General features: G+C 43.0%; 1 protein-coding gene across 4 annotated transcripts in view; it reads left to right on the top strand.

Annotated features, from left to right (window-relative positions):
* The window catches only part of PRR14L (proline rich 14 like), a 56,837-nt gene that overhangs the window by 28,750 nt on the left and 10,881 nt on the right, over positions 1-17,206 (top strand). For 3 of the 4 annotated variants that reach the window (XM_082667784.1, XM_082667785.1, XM_082667787.1), the window contains 4 exons: positions 1,114-6,289; positions 9,611-9,682; positions 10,320-10,491; positions 11,027-11,133. In XM_082667784.1, coding sequence (XP_082523910.1) covers positions 1,114-6,289; positions 9,611-9,682; positions 10,320-10,491; positions 11,027-11,133 — 5,527 coding nt within the window. Of the gene's footprint in view, positions 1-1,113; positions 6,290-9,610; positions 9,683-10,319; positions 10,492-11,026; positions 11,134-11,237; positions 11,344-17,206 lie in introns of those variants that run through there. The other variant, XM_082667786.1, reaches the window with a different exon arrangement.

The following is a 17,206-nucleotide window of genomic DNA, read 5'->3' as shown; positions in this document are numbered from 1 at the left end:
CCCTAGGAAGACATTATTAATAGCATTTGCTGATGTCACCCAACTGTAGTCATTTATTAACTTCACAAATATTTATTGAGTGCTATTACATACCAGGTATTATGCTAGACAGTAGGGAGGTGGAGAGACTAAAACAAACTTGATCTTTCACCTCGTGGAGCTTATGTTCTAGTGGGAATTAGATTTGTAGATGGATTTGCATTTTGCTTTATCTGCTTAATGCAGGTGTCCTGTTATGTACATGCATGTATACGTACATGCATATACACATTTACATTTACATTAATGTGAATAGCTTCGGGTTTGTTTTCTGTAAAGAGAGAAGGATGAAAAATCTTTTGTAGATTAGCACGTTTGGGGAACTTCTTTATATTACATTGTGTGCCTAGAATTTCAGAGAAACTCTGTGCAGTAAACTCCTTCTTTATGAATGTGTTTATATTCTGCTTAGAAAGGTTTTTTGTTTGTTTTTTAACATTTTGTAACGGAAAATTTCACATTTATTCAGCAGTGGAAAGGAGAATGTATTAAACCGCTGTGTACCTATCACTTACCTTCAATAATTACCAACTAATGACCAGTCCTGTAGGGAGGCAAGCGTTGCAGGTAATTGGGTTCAAGACTAATATTCAACTTAAAGAGTAATCTCTTTTACATAGGTTTTATGTATAACTGTTCTTTGTCAAAGAGATAATTTTATCTATTGTTTACTCAAGTGTTAAGAAGATGGGCATTTAGTAATATAAGCTATTTTATTGTGAGTCTACTTTATTAATGCTTTAGGATGGAAGCTTCCTAAGATCTGAATTAGGCATATGTCTCCCCATTATATTCATTTGTCCAGCTAGGTAAGTGCATTTAAGTAAGTAACATTTAAAGAAAGGCATTTGTTCAGAGTAACCTCTTTCTTCCAGGTACTCTTTTGGCCCTCTGTCATATTTTGCAGAGAAGAACAGGCCAATGGTATTGTAACACTAACTTTGCAATTCTCTTTGTGAGTTGGGTCTTTTTTGTTGCTGCCGTTTGGTGCATGATTAAATTTATGATGATATAGCAAATGGTTTGTTTCTTTTAATGATTACATATTGATTTGGATTTCTTTCTCTTGTGCAGAAGGAAATGTACAAATTACAGCTGAAACTCTGCTAAAATCTACTGAGGAAGTACAAGGTATGAAGGTCAGTGGGACTAAGACGGATAATAATGAAGGACATGAGAATGGCCATGTAAGTAAAGGTCTCTCAGCTGGGTGCAGCGGATACCCAGAAATAGACAAAATCACGACCAGTGGTGAGGTTTCAGAGACTAGCACATTAGTTTCCCTAGAGCCTTTAAACTCTGTGGACCCTGGATTAATAGAAGCAACTAAAGAAAAAGAATGTGAAGAACTAAAAACCTGTCCTCCTTGGTTGTCATTATTACCAGGGAAGAGTGCCATTTCCAAAGTGGACGATGGAAAGGAAGAGTTGTGTACATTAAAACTTGTCTGTGAAGCAGATGACAATCGCCAACAGGTTCCTGGCCACCATAGTGAGAGACACAGTTCTGCACGTGGTAGTCCCAAAGCCATGAGAAAGGTGGTTATTGTAGAACCCTTAGAAGAAAATTCTGAAGTTTCACATTTCACATCATGTTTGTCTGGTCCAGAATCCAGAACAACATCCTCAGAAAAGTGTGGTTTTGATGGTGATAGCTTGCCAAAGGGATCTGCTAAAAAGACAGACAGTTCCTGTTTTGATGGGGACGATCAAAGCAAGAACTTGGCTTCTAGAGAAGAAAATGAACAGCCTTTGAACCCCAGGAGTGAAAGAGAGGAACTGTTTCTTGTTAATGCCAGGCAAGCAGAAGAGGATGCTAGTGGTCACTATTCTAGAAAAAAAGAGGCTGTTGACTTCCCCAAAGAAAATATCCACGATCACTACTGCCCTCACGGCAGTATCCGTACAGACTGCTCTAGTTCTTTAATGCCCAATTCTTTTACTGAAGCCACGGAAATAATGTTTAAAAAAAATGATTTAAAAATCACTTTAGACATTCAAGATAACTTGGCAAATCATGAGGACCATAGAGGAACTTTTGCTAATATAAGCTATCCAGGCGCACACTCTGAAGAGAACCACTTTTCCTTCTCGATGCAGATTGAAGAGCCAGAACAGACAACCACTATAGAGCCTGGTATGTTAAGGGAAAAGATTTACAGTAAAGACTCTGACTCCTTAGTCAGCACCCAGAGAAATCTGGAAGGCAGCACCCAGTTAAATGAAGCATCACATGATGGATTTCTGATTGAAAGAAAATCCCCTGTGAGTTTAATGCCAGAGGACCAGATAAGTTCTATAAATGAGGTGTTGAAACCCAAGAAAGACATTGCTCCGTTACTGCCAGCCCTAGAATTTGATGACAGACCTGAGTCAGAAATAGCTGTACAGAACTCCCAGGACGATGGTCCCCATTTAGAGAAACAGAGCGCTGCATGGGAGGTGAATGAACTTCCTTATGCCAACGAACTAGTTGTAAACAAAATAGGAAGTGAATGTGTTTTAAATCAAGTGTCCCTTAATTCTCAAAACCATGCGAAGTTGCCAACTGACAAAGAGATGCCTGTAGCAGCGAGCGTGGGCTCCCGACAGAGCCAGCACCCTCCGTCAGAGGATGGAGCAGATGTCACTGCTGGTACCCAGACTGTTCCTGTAAAGACAAAAATGAAAGACATCTCTCCACCAGGTGACAGAACCTGTGGTGCCTCTTCAAACAATCCCACCTTAAACAGCAAATCAGAAAGCCTAGAAAGAAAAACTGAAACAGCTGATTCAGGAGCAGAAGGTCTGCATTCCAGACTTCTCTCAAATCAGAAAGAAGCAGCAGGCTTGCCTCAAGAGGTCTCTGCCATGGAATGTCAAAGCATTCAATCTCGGGATCTCTCTAGCTGCCCTTGTGTAAGAAAAAACGTCCCAGAGGAGAGCGCGTGTTCTGCCCATGCTGCCCTGGAGCCCAGCGAAACCATCCTGGGAGTTGAGAACTGTCTGATAACCAAGTATGAAAATGCATTTCAGCACAGCGATCACCGCCCCCAAGGGAGAGAAGCCTCCGTGGAAAGTTGCATCCATAAAGTGAGTTGTACATCGGCGGAAAGCGAGCCAGATGGGGGAGAAACTGAAGGCAGGCTTCCAGGAGGTAAGATCAGAAACGAAATGACGGCAGGCATGTTAAATAGTGAAGCTCCAAACAGGACCATCCACTCCACCTGTCACATCCATCCCAGCGAGGAAGGGCTAGAAGAAGAAGAACAGGACACACCCAAAGAGACTGTGTTTTGTAAACATAACATCTGTGATTGTGCCGCACAGGAATTAAACCAACCTGCAAACATTCCAAGTCCTGAAAAATTGTTGGACCAGTTTCCTACTGTTATGTTCCCCGGTGTTAAAAACATGAACCAAGCAGCTGAAACTCCTGAGCAGAAGGCAGATGAAGCCCTCGGCTGCCAGAGTAACCCAAACAGATCCAATGAATGCAGAAGTGAAGATAACCCAGCTAAGGAGACACTAGGCAGCGACCAGAGAGAGGTGGTCGCAATACCTAATGGAGAGGTGAGCCATAGCCTGAAGGATCTGCCAGTTGGTTCAGGCAATAACAGCTCATCGTCTGGTGGAAGCCTGAAGAAAGGGGCCTTTGAAAGGATTTCTGGTTGTGAGGAGCCCATAGACGGTATGGCAGACATGGTCTCCACAGGCTGTAGTGTTAAGGACACAGAAGGCGTTCTGGACATAAGGGCGTCTAGTACTCTTGATGGGGGTGCAAGGCAGGATGGGCCAGTGTTAAAGGAAACCTCAAGGAGTGTGCTGTCACAAAGAGGAGAGCCTATTGCTGCATTTATGGGAAGGATGGACCAGGATTCAGATTCCCAAGATGCTGCTTCCTCGACAGCAGACTCTCTCGAAATTAAAAAATCACGTGAAGAGAAAGTATGCAGATTGTTAAAAGACTGTGAAATGGAAGTGTGTCCAGACTCTTGTGCCCCTGAGACAGGGTCTGTGGCAGATCATAAACCAAATGTAAGAGTATTGGAGAGAATAAATGTGTCTTTAAATTATATTCATCTTGAACAGCAAGCTAAAGAAGCATCTCTGAGAGAAACACAAGGAATGATTGAAGGATCAAGACTAGAAATAAATTCTGAGCACGACAAGGGAAATGCCATTGGAATTTCCTCAGAAGAACTGACATCTTCTGGACACCAAGATGAGAACTCTGTTCCCCCGGGAAGCCTGAAATCCACTGAGATAATTCCTTTGTATCCGTTGTCTCAAGAAAAATCAGAAACAATTATGAATAGTGAGGAAACTGACCTGAAAAACCTTTTTAAACCAAAAGATGGTGAAATGCCCTGTGAGAATGTAAAGGACTGCATGGTCCTGCCTGAGATGAAAGGAAGAGCACCAAGGGATAAGAGTAATCCTAGCAAAGAAAGCGGCACAGACCTCATTGTGGAAAGTTCGCCTTTGACGATGGAAACAGAAGCCGAAGTGAAAAGAGAAGAAACTACAGAACACCAGAGGGGACCACGGGGTCAGTTTCCTGCTGTGGAGGAGTCCGAAGAGATGACTGTCAGAGAAGGTGTTCATGGTGATAACATGAGCCAGGTGTCTCAGACCCATCTTAAACCCCCGAGGGTGCTGCGTGTTGCTGAGGACCAACAGAGCCAGAAGGTTTCGGACTACAAGGAAGAGGAACAGATGCATCAAAAAGAAGCACATGCAGCTTTGGAACGATGCACATCATCTAATATGTTGTCAGATGAGGCGCAAAGTAAGAGCCAACCTAAGGATTGCAAAGCTGAGCCCACCGTGGTGAAAAATATCACCCTAGCAAAGCTAGCCACAGGCGGCGACACTGCTGCAGGGTTTCAGAAGCTGAAAGACCCAAAGGAGGAAAGCTTGTGTCGCCCATCAAAAAAGGACATTGAGTCCTGCGCAGGCCCTTGCCTCCATGATGTCCCCCGGAAAGCACAAGACCCCAACTCCGCTGGGCGTGATGAACTACACGGTGCCTTTGGGAACACTTCACATCAGAAAGGAGTGCTTCCCTTAAAGAAGCAGCCCCACCGAACGTGTAAGAAAGTTTCCTGCCAGGAGCTAGTCAACATGGGGAGGAAAATAAGTAAAATCAGAAATTCTACATTTTTAAAGAGCTCCTCTGAAACCATCCCCACAAACGCATACAGATTTCTCAGTTCACATACTGTGTCTGCACCCACGCAACTGGAACCTGAAACAGCCCCTGCCAGGAGCCTTGTTAGCCACGTACCAAAGCAGAAGGCCACTCCAGGCCAGCCCTCGCGTAGCCTGAATGTTCGGAAGCCTACCAAAGAATCAGCCTTATTCAGCAAGCTGTCCATCCTTGCCTCCAGACTGGCCCCAGCCACGAAGACCCAGAAGCTGCGGTATCGGCGGTGTTCCTCTGACCTTCTTCCAGTGGCTAAAAGCTACAAGCGGCTCAGATACAAAAGGCTCCTGGATGGGTTTTCCTACAGCACAACACAGCTGAATCCATGGTTGGCACATAGTGATTGGGACAGGAGGCCTAACAGTAAACCCTTGACGCTTTATTCGCTCGAAGCCATCAAAATGAGCTTCATAGATTTGAGCGACAAGATGCCATCCCTGTTGTTTGGTTCCGAAATCTTCCCAGTATCCTTTCACGTGAAGTCGGGCTCCGAGTGCGGGACCGAGTCCCCAAGGACTTTTCCCGAGCACTGTGCACCCGCGAGGCTCGCCTTAGGAGAGGCCCGCCGGTGCCCATCTTCACCTCCCAAGTGGACCTTCTCTTTCTTCTTGGCCCACGACTGCCCTGGGGTGGCCATGTTCAGGGAAGACCCTGGCCTGTACTGTCAAGCAGGCGCCCAGCCTCCACTGCAGCCTCCAGTTCCTCTCCAAGACCATGGAGCCACCACCATAGTCCAGACCAGAGCGGGCTGCTCCGTCCTTGGCCTTCACACACTCCTAGCACTTTGTTCCCCAGGATGTTACCGAATCTGGACCAAAAAACGGAGCTGCTCTAGCCACATGCCCACCATGCAGAGGCTCTTCCTGACCCAGTTTACCCAGGGTCTGAAGGGGTTACGGTCTCCCACCTCCATAGCAGACAAGGTCTTCTGTTCTCTGCCCTACTCGGTGGGCCGAGTCCTGTCCATTTGGAGCCAGCACGGGCCTTCTGCCTGCCCCTTCGAAATCTCTGCTCTTGATTCCTCTCACAGCAAGCGGCAGCCACCTCTGGGCACCATGAGCAGGTAAAATCCGTCCCCTGTTCTTTGCTGAAGTCCCATGTTTGCATCCTACCATTGGGGGGAGGAAAGGGCGCTCCTGAAAATTCAGGGCACAGAGTCTGTGCCTGCCATTTCCTGTTTATTGCCCAATCTCTGCTAGGAACATGCAGCAGTAATTCTGAAGTGTAGCCCCCTCTAATTTTCCTGAAGGGTCTAGATTTCTTGCAGAACCCTTTATTTTGTACCTTCCTTTGTTCTGTCCATTTAATTCTGTGAACCATTAAATCTTGAATCTCTCCTTTTCTCCTCTTGCTCTCACCTTGCAAAGAACATATCCCATTACTATAAGTAGTGACTTGTGACTTGTAACTATTACTTGTTCACAAGGTATTATAACAGCCTGCACCTAACTCAGTGGTTGGTGTGTAAAGGATACAGAAGAAATACTTTTTAAATAAACTAATTAATTACATAGGCATCACCAAATCTAGTTTAGGAATCTATGTGTTTCTTTCTGGAGCAGGGAAGCTTCAGAGATTGGTGTTTACATATTAATAGCTATAGAATTTATAGAATTTTAAGTGAACTGGAAAAGAGTTCTTGTGGTTTGACCACTGAGAATAGTTGAAAATAATTTCACCAATATCATTTTACCTTCTAATAGGAAATGAGAGAAGAAAAAGAATTTGGGAGTTACATCCCTGAAGATCTGCTTTAGGCATAATAGTTAAATCCTCCTATTTGTAATCCTCTAGATGAACAGAAACTTTAAACATCATTTGGTTTGCCCTTATCATTGCTGTAGTTTAAAACTTCAACACCAAAAAAGCCTTAAAATTCCAAACGGCCTGGGAGAGGCCTTGTTGTTTGTGTGTCTGGGCAGAGTCTCTCATGCAGAATCATTCTGTCATTGAAAAGCTTCTGGGGCATACTGTGAAGTTACCCAGCATCTTAGCAGAAAACTAACTAAATAAAAGAGCTTCAGAAAGGCACCCCAGAACCTGATTGTGAGTCTTGTCCTGTAGGAAAACAGGAAAATGTTCACTTCTTATCAGGCAGCCATAAAAATAAAACAGGATGAATCAAATTGTTTTAAATGATGGTGCACTGCTTCTGTTGCGTAGTTTGTTTGCCTCTACAACAAACTCTGCTCTGTGTCTGTAACACTCAGTTTTAAATCATGTTATCTTCTTTAAACTATGTCCAGTCCTAAGGTAGCATGGAGGGTAGTTATTCATTTCACCCTGTGAAGGTGAATGACCCTATGACCCTTTTCCCTCTTCCAGAACTCTTTCCCACCTGACTTTTCTGTTTTCTGGTGGGGAATATTTTCTCTCTCCCTTAGATCCTGTATCTGACATTTCATTTATTTTATTTTTTAGTTTACTTTTAATTTAATTATATATATGTGTGTATATATATGTATTTTATTTTTTTATTATTTTTTAAAATTTATTTACTTATTTTTGGCTGCGTTGGGTCTTTGTTGCTGCACGCGGGCTTTCTTTAGTTGCGGCGAGTGGGGGCTATTCTTCATTGCGGTGCGTGGGCTTCTCATTGCGGTGGCTTCTCTTGTTGCGGAGCACGGGCTCTAGGCGTGTGGGCTTCAGTAGTTGTGGCATGTGGGCTCAGTAGTTGTGGCTCACGGGCTCTAGAGCACAGGCTCAGTAGTTGTGGCGCACAGGCTTTGTTGCTCCGTGGCATGTGGGATCTTCCCGGACCAGGGATCGAACCCATGTCTCCTGCATTGGCAGGCGGATTCTTAACCACTGCGCCACCAGGGAAGTCCCTGTATTTTAAAGATTTAATTTTTTTTTTAAATATATTTATTTTTGGCTGCGTTGGGTCCTTGTTGCTGTGCACAGGCTTTTTCTATTTGCGGCGAGTGGGGGCCACTCCTTGTTGCGGTGCGCGGCCCTCTCATTGCGGTGGCCTCTCTTGTTGTGGAGCACGGGCTCTAGGTGCACGGGCTTCAGTAGTTGTGGCACGCGGGCTTAGTAGTTGTGGCTCGCAGGCTTTAGAGTGCAGGCTCAGTAGTTGTGGTGCACAGGCCCACTTGCTATGCGGCATGTCGGACCCTCCTGGACCAGGGATCAAACCCATGTCCCCTGCATTGTTGACAGGCAGATTCTTAACCACTGCGCCACCAGGGAAGTCCCTATTTTTTAATTGAAGTGGTAGGGGTGGTGTTTGTGGGAACTTTTTTTCTCATTGGCTCTAAAAGTGCCTTAACATCATATATATCCTTGGCTTAGAGCTTAGAAGTTTGCTGTGTTTGTAGACACACTTAGAAATGTTAAGCGTGATAAATTGGGGAGCCGCAGAAAGCAAGACTTAACCAAGATTAAATTAACTTATGTTTCCACAGCGTTTTCTCATTTGAACCTCATCCTCCAGCACTCCATAATATGGGTCAAACAGACATCTTTTTTGCCTTTTTTTTATAGATGATGAGACTGAGGCACATGTTTTTTTCTAACTTGGGTCACTCAGCTGGTTGCTGTGTCAGCTGAGCTAGACCCAGATGAGGCCTCTGATTTGGTCAGCCCTTTTCGCAGTATTCCAGATTGGTGCTAAGCTCTCTAACAATCTGATTTATCTGTGTTTCAGCCATTGAACAAATTTCTCTAACTTCTCAGAGGAGATGGATTATATGGTCATTATATAAACATCTGATTAATTAAACCTGTACTGTGTCTAAATTCAGTAGAAATGGATACAAGCTTTACTTTGAGGGGTACCAAAAGCTCTCCATCAATGCATATTAATGTATCTATAAGTGATTAATACCATTTTTCATCTATAAAAATCAAAGCTTAATTATAAAGGAACTAGCCCTGTGAACAGTTTTCATCTACATGGCCATGTTTTACATGGAACTCGGCTTTAAAGATAATAAGGTTTCTTCACAATTTTTTGTAAGTTTATAGAAATTGGCAGATTTTATTTTAATACGGTTAATACAGAAGTGAGGAGTGTATTTTTATCTTTAAATTACTTTTTAAAAACTTTAACATACACGTTCAACAACTTGATTAAAAGGTATAAGGTTAAGGGTATTCTTGTCCTCCTCCTTTCTCTTACTGTCCTCTGTATATCTCTCCCTGCCTTCTTTCCATTTAAGTTAGAATATAATCCTCCTGTCAGCCTGCCTCCATTCCAGTGATGGGCACGTACATGTAATTCTCATGCCTGGGAGGGAGGTTTTCGTCTTCCTGGGTGACTGACACTTCTCGTCTTCCTTGGGCTCTGATTGAGCATCCTTCCAAACCCACGGTACACCAGAGCCTCTCCTGCCATCCCGCTGCCCTAACCTGCCTCTCGTGTACTTTTGCTCCACTTCAGCCACACCGCGTTACCGTCCGTGCCTCTTCCGGACCTGGAAGCTGCTTACAGCACCAGCGGCAGTCATGTGAGGTGAGGCTCCAGTGGCGCCTGGCACGTGAGGGCTTGTGGTTTGCAGTGTGTGTGTGAGTGAGAGAGAGAGAGAGAGAGAAGTGGGGGACGAGGGCACTGGTGGCTGGTGTGGGTCGGGCATGGTATAATTCTGACCTCTTGTTCTCCTTCTAAGCCTGATCTACATCTCTCAGATGAACAATCTGAGGTTCAACCTGTGTAACTAAAGTTGTGTGATCAATCCCATTTATGAAAAAAACGTCAAAATCCCTAGCCAGCTCATTGTACCACAAGTCCCCTTAAGATACTGCTCAGTCATTTAGCCGATTTCAGTGCCCGGATGGGATTGATGTCGTCTGAGCACAGTCCCTTTGTTCAGTTCACTAAATGTCTTCTTCCCACAAAAAACCTGTTCCTTTTTACGTCTTTCCTTATTCACTGCATCTTCCTTGTTCGTTATTCCATCACAGTGAAGTGGATTGACCACATTCTCGTCGTTTTTTACATGTATAGACACAGGTGTGTCCAGAAGTGTCAGGAGGACAGGTTTACTGGGAACGTCATTCAGCTCTTGTCTGGATGTTAAGACGAATGTGCCAACATAGAAGGTGAACCCATCCCATGTCGTTCTTCTCTGTCTCTCTCTCCGTGGTGCTAGGCTAGAGCCTCCATTCCCTGCCTTGGTACCAAAGTCTCGCTTGGTAACAGACTCAGCTGTCAGCAAGCTCCTGCTTTCAGCCTCCGAGTTCCCGGTTCCTGGATTTGATGAGCTGGATGGTGTGACAGCCCCGTGCCCCCGACCACAGAGCAGCCCCCCAGAACAGAAAGAGGTAAATTTAAAGTGCCTGTGGGGTCAGGTGGCGGTAGCACCACAGATGATGTGACAGGTACAGATGGGCCCCTGAGTCTCTTTGCTACCACCTTACCTTCAGCTGAGTACGGGAGGTTAGCAAGACACTAAAGGATACCTTGAATCTCTTCTTCCTCGTCGCCTTCCAGACCCTTTTCTCTTGATGACACATTTAACAGTGTTTAGAGAACCGAACCACAGAGCGAGAAGCTTCATGCATTCAGAGACGAGTGAACAATGGTGTGCTTCAGTTTTGCAGTATCTGCTGTCTCCAACAGTTGCAAATTTCCATATTGATAATCTCAGTATCTGAACTGCATGTACAGTAACATAAAGGGGGTGGTTGCTGAAAACGCTGTTGTCAGGAGTGGGGGCGGCGGGGGGTGGGAGCTTTGTCATAAACTACTTCCTGAAGTCATCTGTACACTGAGGAAGCAATGCGATGGGTGTCAGGAAAGGGGACTTCATATATTTAGAATGTCTTACAACCTGACCATCTTTCTTCTTAAAAATAGACTGAGCCGGAGAAGAGGCCAAAGAAGGTCTCACAGATTCGCATCCGGAAAACCATTCCTAAGCCAGACCCTAACCTTACCCCCATGGGCCTTCCTCGACCCAAAAGGTGAGCGCCGTCTCTAACATGCATGTGTGCACTTTTTTGGAAGTTGGCAGAATATAATGACCTTTTGAATGATCATATACTCTGAGCTTTTGTTATACTTCTAGGAATTTATCCAAAAGAATTCATCGGTACTGTGGCCAGAGATTTGTGTGCAGGGATATTTGAACGCGTTCTCGATCACTTTTCCTGAGCTCTCTATGCCGGGTGCTGTCGCTCTGTGTACACAGTCCCAGTTCATCCTCCAAGGGTGCTGGAAGGTAGGCACAGCCGTCGTCCCCAGGTTTAGGTGACGGTGCCAAGGCTCAGTAGCTGAGAAATCTGTGTTAGGCCTGAGTGTCCCTCATGACAGAACAGGTAGTTCCTGTCTCTCACAGGTCTTACCCGACCCCACAGCCCAGGCTCACAACATTCTGTGCACAAAACTGGGAAGGGACCTACACATCATGAAGGAAAGATGTCTTTTTTTTTTTTTTTTCCCCAAGAAAATGCTAGATCCATGTTATAGTCCATAGTATAGCCTTTAAAAATTTGGATTCTAAAGATTTTTATGACAGAGCTGATTGCTAATTCCTATAAAGTGAAGTGGAAAGAAAAAGATTACTAAATTATATATTGGTTGGGCGTGATTCCAAATTGTGTATTTGACATGATTCCAGTTTGGGGATGATGTATATTACACAGATACTATGAAGATATAAACATTTTTAAAAGATCTCCAGAGTTATGTTTTCTTGTGATGGATTTCACTCCTTAATTTCTCATCAGCAAATGGAAGCCTGTGTCCCTTGATTAACCCAAGGTAAGTTATTTCACCTTCCTGAGCTTCAAGGACTTACCTGTAGAATGTGAGTAAGAATTCCCAACACTTAAGATTGCTGTACAGTCCAGTTGAGAAAAAAATGTGCACTATATCTATTTTATTGCTTCACACAACACAAATGTGATAGTTAACTGTTACTATGATTTACGTTCCACTTTTCCCACGTGGTTCTTATCTTAACGTGTTGTGTTTTTATACTATAGTTCTTTTATTGATCATCCTACCATGTCTTTTCAAGAGAAATTTTTAAAGTATTTCAGATGTCCTGGGTTGAATAGTACTTTTTACTAGAATGAAATAGGGTTCAGAATCATGGTATTCTCTCTTGAATTTTTGTGTAGGTAGAAGTTCTGGAAAACCTTATTAATAAAGATAGGTAGTTGGGAGTGCAAAGAGTTTTAATAGAACAATGACATTCAATCCTTTCAACTTCTGTCAAGTAATATCAAAAAATCACAGAGTGATCTATCATCAAATCATATGTAATGATTTATCACCTAATCTTTTTTGAAAGCAAAGAATCAAACAGTGCTGACTCACTTGGGTTCTGTCACCCAGCCTTTGGAGGCCAGCAGTGGCTCAGTTTATGGGACGTGCACCGAGAGGATCTGACCAGTTTCAGATACCTAAGAATTCTATGTTACTTTCTCACTTAAGGGCACTTTATTTAATCCTATATAATGAAAGGGTTGAAAAATACAAGATCTTCAATAAATCTTTACCTAAGACATCTTGGTAAAATGCTTTTATTACTTCAAATACACTTTTGTATAGACACTTTGAAGGTGCCGATTTAGGGCATTAAATTTATGGAAAATTTTTGAAATACAGCTTACTTGGTGAAGGCAGTTTTTATTATTCAAGCCCATTGGCCAAATCATTCTTACTTCCTAACTTTTCTGCCTTCCAATTATAATATAGTCATCCCTCAGTATCCTCGGGGAATTGGTTCCAGGAGACCCCCCGATACCAAAATCCACAGATGCTCAAGTCTCTTACCTAAAATGACCTGGTACAATGAATACAGCCTCCCCTCCATGTCTGTGGGTATGAAACAGTAAATATGTTAATATTTACCTTCAAGAAAATCATACAGACCATTGAAAAATAAATTATGGTACACTTCTTGTAACGTAGATTTCTAAAAGCCGTAAGTCAAAATTAAAGTTATGTATAAGAATTTCCCATTTTTTGAATTTGTAATAAAGCAATGTAATTTATAGCTAAAATAATAAATTATGAAGTGAGTATGTTAGAAAGCATGATATTGCTTCAGTAAATGTGTATACATGCATGAATACTCATTATTAGACTTTTAGGAACAGTTAAGAATCATGTAAAAAATCAGAAATAAATCCATCAATTTATGTAAATCTCATGATTGCTTCAATATTTAATGTAGGAGAAAAGTGTATCACTGCAAACCAATTGGCATGGCAGCTCATATAATTTTTGTTGTTAACAGGAAGTAGAAGTTATAATATTTTGTAAGATGAATGATTGACTTAAATATTTCCTTATATGATTTGATTAATGTTCTTCTAAGTGATAACAGACTGTGCATGAGAGTTGAGAATAGTTTGAAAAGACATTGTGTACGGTTAAATACATGACCAAGCTATTTTTGGTGTTTGAAGCTCTCTCTTTTTTTTTTTTTTTTTTTTTTGCGGTACACGGGCCTCTCACTGCTGTGGCCTCTCTCCCGCTGCCGGAGCACAGGCTCCGGACGTGCGGGCTCAGCAGCCATGGCTCACAGGCCCAGCCGCTCAGTGGCATGTGGGATCCTCCTGGACCGGGGCACGAACCTGCGTCCCTTGCATCGGCAGGCGGACTCTCAACCACTGCACCACCAGGGAAGCCTGAAGCTCTCTTTCTTAAGTAGGCATTGTTTGATGATAGTCAGGAGGTGAGTGAGGCCAAGTCCCTCTGACAGCCCCATTCCACACCATATCTGAAATTAGGCTGAGTCCCCTCTTGCTAAAGCCGCTCTTCTCTTAGCGGAACCGTGTGTAAGGTGGGGAAAGACACGTCCAAAACACGTTTACGGTGATTTCATTAATATCTGAGGAGGACCTAGTGAGATCAGTGATTTTATTCAGATACCAAAGTAGAATTCAGGGTGGATAGGGGCTGTTCTAAAAGAATTTGTGAGGGGACTTCCCTGGTGGTCCAGTGGTTAAGACTCTGCGCTTCCACTGCAGAGGGCATGAGTTTGATCCCTGATTGGGGAACTAAGATCCTGCGTGCCGTGTGGCGTGGCCAAAAAAAAAAAAAAAAGAATTTGTGGGAATGGAGACGTTTACATGAGTGTAAGGACACTTCTCAGGTGTGTCACGTGCAGGAGTTTAAAGATCAGGAGATTGATTACCCTAGAGCTGGGTTTCAGTGTGTCTGTGGAAAGTCTTCTAGTACACTGGTGTGAGGACCCCTGGTCTAGCAAAACCTTAGGGCTTTTACCTTAGTATCATGTTATTAGTCTAGGTCCAGTCAGGAGATAGAAACCACACAGTATTTTAAACAGGGAAAGTTTAAAGTGTTAAAGTGTAACAGGAGAGTAACTGTTAAGGTGTACCGGGAATTCTGAAGGGCATCCTAGGGCCAAGGGAGAAGGGGGCCCTCTCCCCAAGATTGAAGTCTGACTTTGTTGGAGAAGGTGTGGTTGCAGCCCATCGGATAGCCAGGTTGCTAATGCCAGAGCTGGGCGAGCAGGAAACAACAACAGTAGCCTTCCAGGGCTTGAGCTGAGGCTGGAGGGCAGGCACCCGGGGTGTCAGGGTGCTGCTGCAGGTGCGTGGTCTGGGGCATGTGGCGTTTGCTCCAGGAGAGTCACAGGAAACAACCCTCAGGATGTTGGGGTCCCACTATGGGCTTCAGTCCCCGAATGCCCCATCTGTGGTGTGGTGGTCACCAGGTTAGTGCTGCAGGGGCATTGGGGAGGGCTCTACGCTCTGGCTATACAGCTGGGGCAACTGTCCCCATCCAGCCCCGCCCCAGACATCCCAGTACACGTGCACCCATGATGGACCATGTGGCAGCAGCAAGAAGAAAAGCTCCTTTGCTCCTCCAGTGTCCTCCAGTGCCTCCTTCTGCCAAAGCTCAGCACCAACTCACTGTGAAGAAGAAATGCATTAGGAGTCCAAGATGCCATTGTCACAGAGCAGGTACTGAGGGTGCATTCTGAGCTGAGAAGCAGTAATTAGATAACTGGTACATTCCAGTAAACGGTAAAAATTTAAACACATTCACTTGACCAAGAACTGTTCTTTTAGGAAGAGATATGAATAAATGGAAAGGAATGTATTTAACACAGTTATAGAAATCAAGAAGCAAGAATAGCCTGGAAAATTCAGAAAAGGAGTGAAATAAGAGTACTAGTCTTAAGAGATCTTAAAATATATTGTCGTCTCAGTAATTAAGACAGTATGATGCCAGAGCATAAATATACAAATTGGTAAAGCAAAGTCCATAATTAGATACAAATACATAGAGAAATTTAGTATGTGACAAAGGTGTCCCCTCCAATCAGTGGTGAAAAGATGGACTATTCAGTAAAATGCTACTGGGACAGCTGGATGGCCATTCTAGGAGTAATAAAGCTGGGGGACTTCCCTGGTGGTCCAGTGGTTAAGACTGTGCACTTCCACTGCAGGTGACACAGGTTTGATCCCTGGTCCAGGAACTAGATCCTGCATGCCGCAACTAAGAGTCCATATGCCCCAACTAAGACCTGGCGCGACCAAAATTAATAAATAAATAAATATTAAAAAGAAGAAGAAAGCTGGATCTCTACCTTAGACCTTTCATCAGAATATCTTCCAAATAAAATCAGACTTAAATGTAAACAAATGAAGCCGTAAGAATAATTGAAGAAACTGTAGGAAATGGTTAAGTATAACACAAAATTCAGAGCCATAAAGTAAAAACCTGAAAAATATGTCATAAAAATCTATCACTTCTGCTGGGAAAAAAAGAAACCAACTATAAACAAAGTCAAAACACAAACTCTTAATTAACTAGATAGGAAGAATCCTCTCACAGTGTATACATATATCAGGTCATCACAATGTACACTTGAAATGTCTTACAGTTCTGTGTGTCAGTTACACCTCAGTAAAGCAGCATCTAAATGAAAAATTTTAAACAGCTTTATTGAGAAATAATTCACATACTGTGTAATTCCGTGTGTTTTAGTATACTGGCAAAAAACGATACTAATCCCATACAGGATCAATAAAAAGAATTTCATACCTAACTTCAGAAAGAAGTTAAGTATGAAAACTTCAGACTTCCAAAGACAAAGAGATAACCTTAAAAGAAGCCAGGGAACCTTATAAATGTATACATCAAAATCTTCAAAATAATAGCAAATGGAATCCAGCAACGTATTAAAAAATGATTATACATGTGACCAAGTGGGATTTATGCCAGGAATGCAAGGTTAGTTGAACACAGGAAATTAATCAGTGGAGTATACCACGTTAATAGAATAAAGGGGGGAAAGCACATGATTATCTCATTAGATGCAGAAAAGGCATTGGACAAAATCCAACACACTTTCATGATAAAAACACTCCATGAACTTCAGAATAAATAAGAGGGACTTCCCTGGTGGTCCAGTGGCTAAGACTCCGAGCTCCCAATGCAGGGGGCCTGGGTTCGATCCCTGGTCAGGGAACTAGATCCCACATGCTGTAACTAAGAGTTCGCATGCCCCAGCGAGGATCCCACACATAGCAGCGAAGATCCCACGTGCCGCAACTAAGACCTGGTGCAGCCAAATTAATATTTTTTAAAAAGGGAGAGAGAGAGAAGTAAGAACTTCCTCAAATGAATAAAGGGCATCTACCGGAAAACCCGAAGCAGAAATCCTACTTAATTGTAAAAGACTGAAAGATGTCCCCTAAGATCAGAAACAAGACAAGGATATTCAGTCTAGCCATTTCTATTTAACATTCTGCTAGAGGTTCTAGACAGGGCAATTAAGCAAGAAAATGAGATAGCACTCAGAAAGGAAGTAAAACTATCTTTTCAGTATCTTGTATATAGAAAACCCTAAAGAATCCACTATTAGAGCTAGTGAATGAATTCAGCAAGTTTGTAGGATATAAGATCAAGATACAAGAAAAAGAAAAATAATTGTATTTCTGTACATTAGCAATGAGCAATCTGAAAATGAAATTAAGAAAACAGTTCCATTTACTGTATCATCAAAAAAAAAAAACCTAGGGATGAATTTAACAAACGAAGTGTAAG

The sequence above is a fragment of the Grampus griseus genome, assembly GCF_964374135.1.
Source record: "Grampus griseus genome assembly, chromosome: 12".
Classification (NCBI taxonomy): Eukaryota; Metazoa; Chordata; class Mammalia; order Artiodactyla; family Delphinidae; genus Grampus; species Grampus griseus.
Note: the sequence above shows the minus strand (reverse complement) of the source record. Positions and strands in the feature narration are given on the sequence as shown.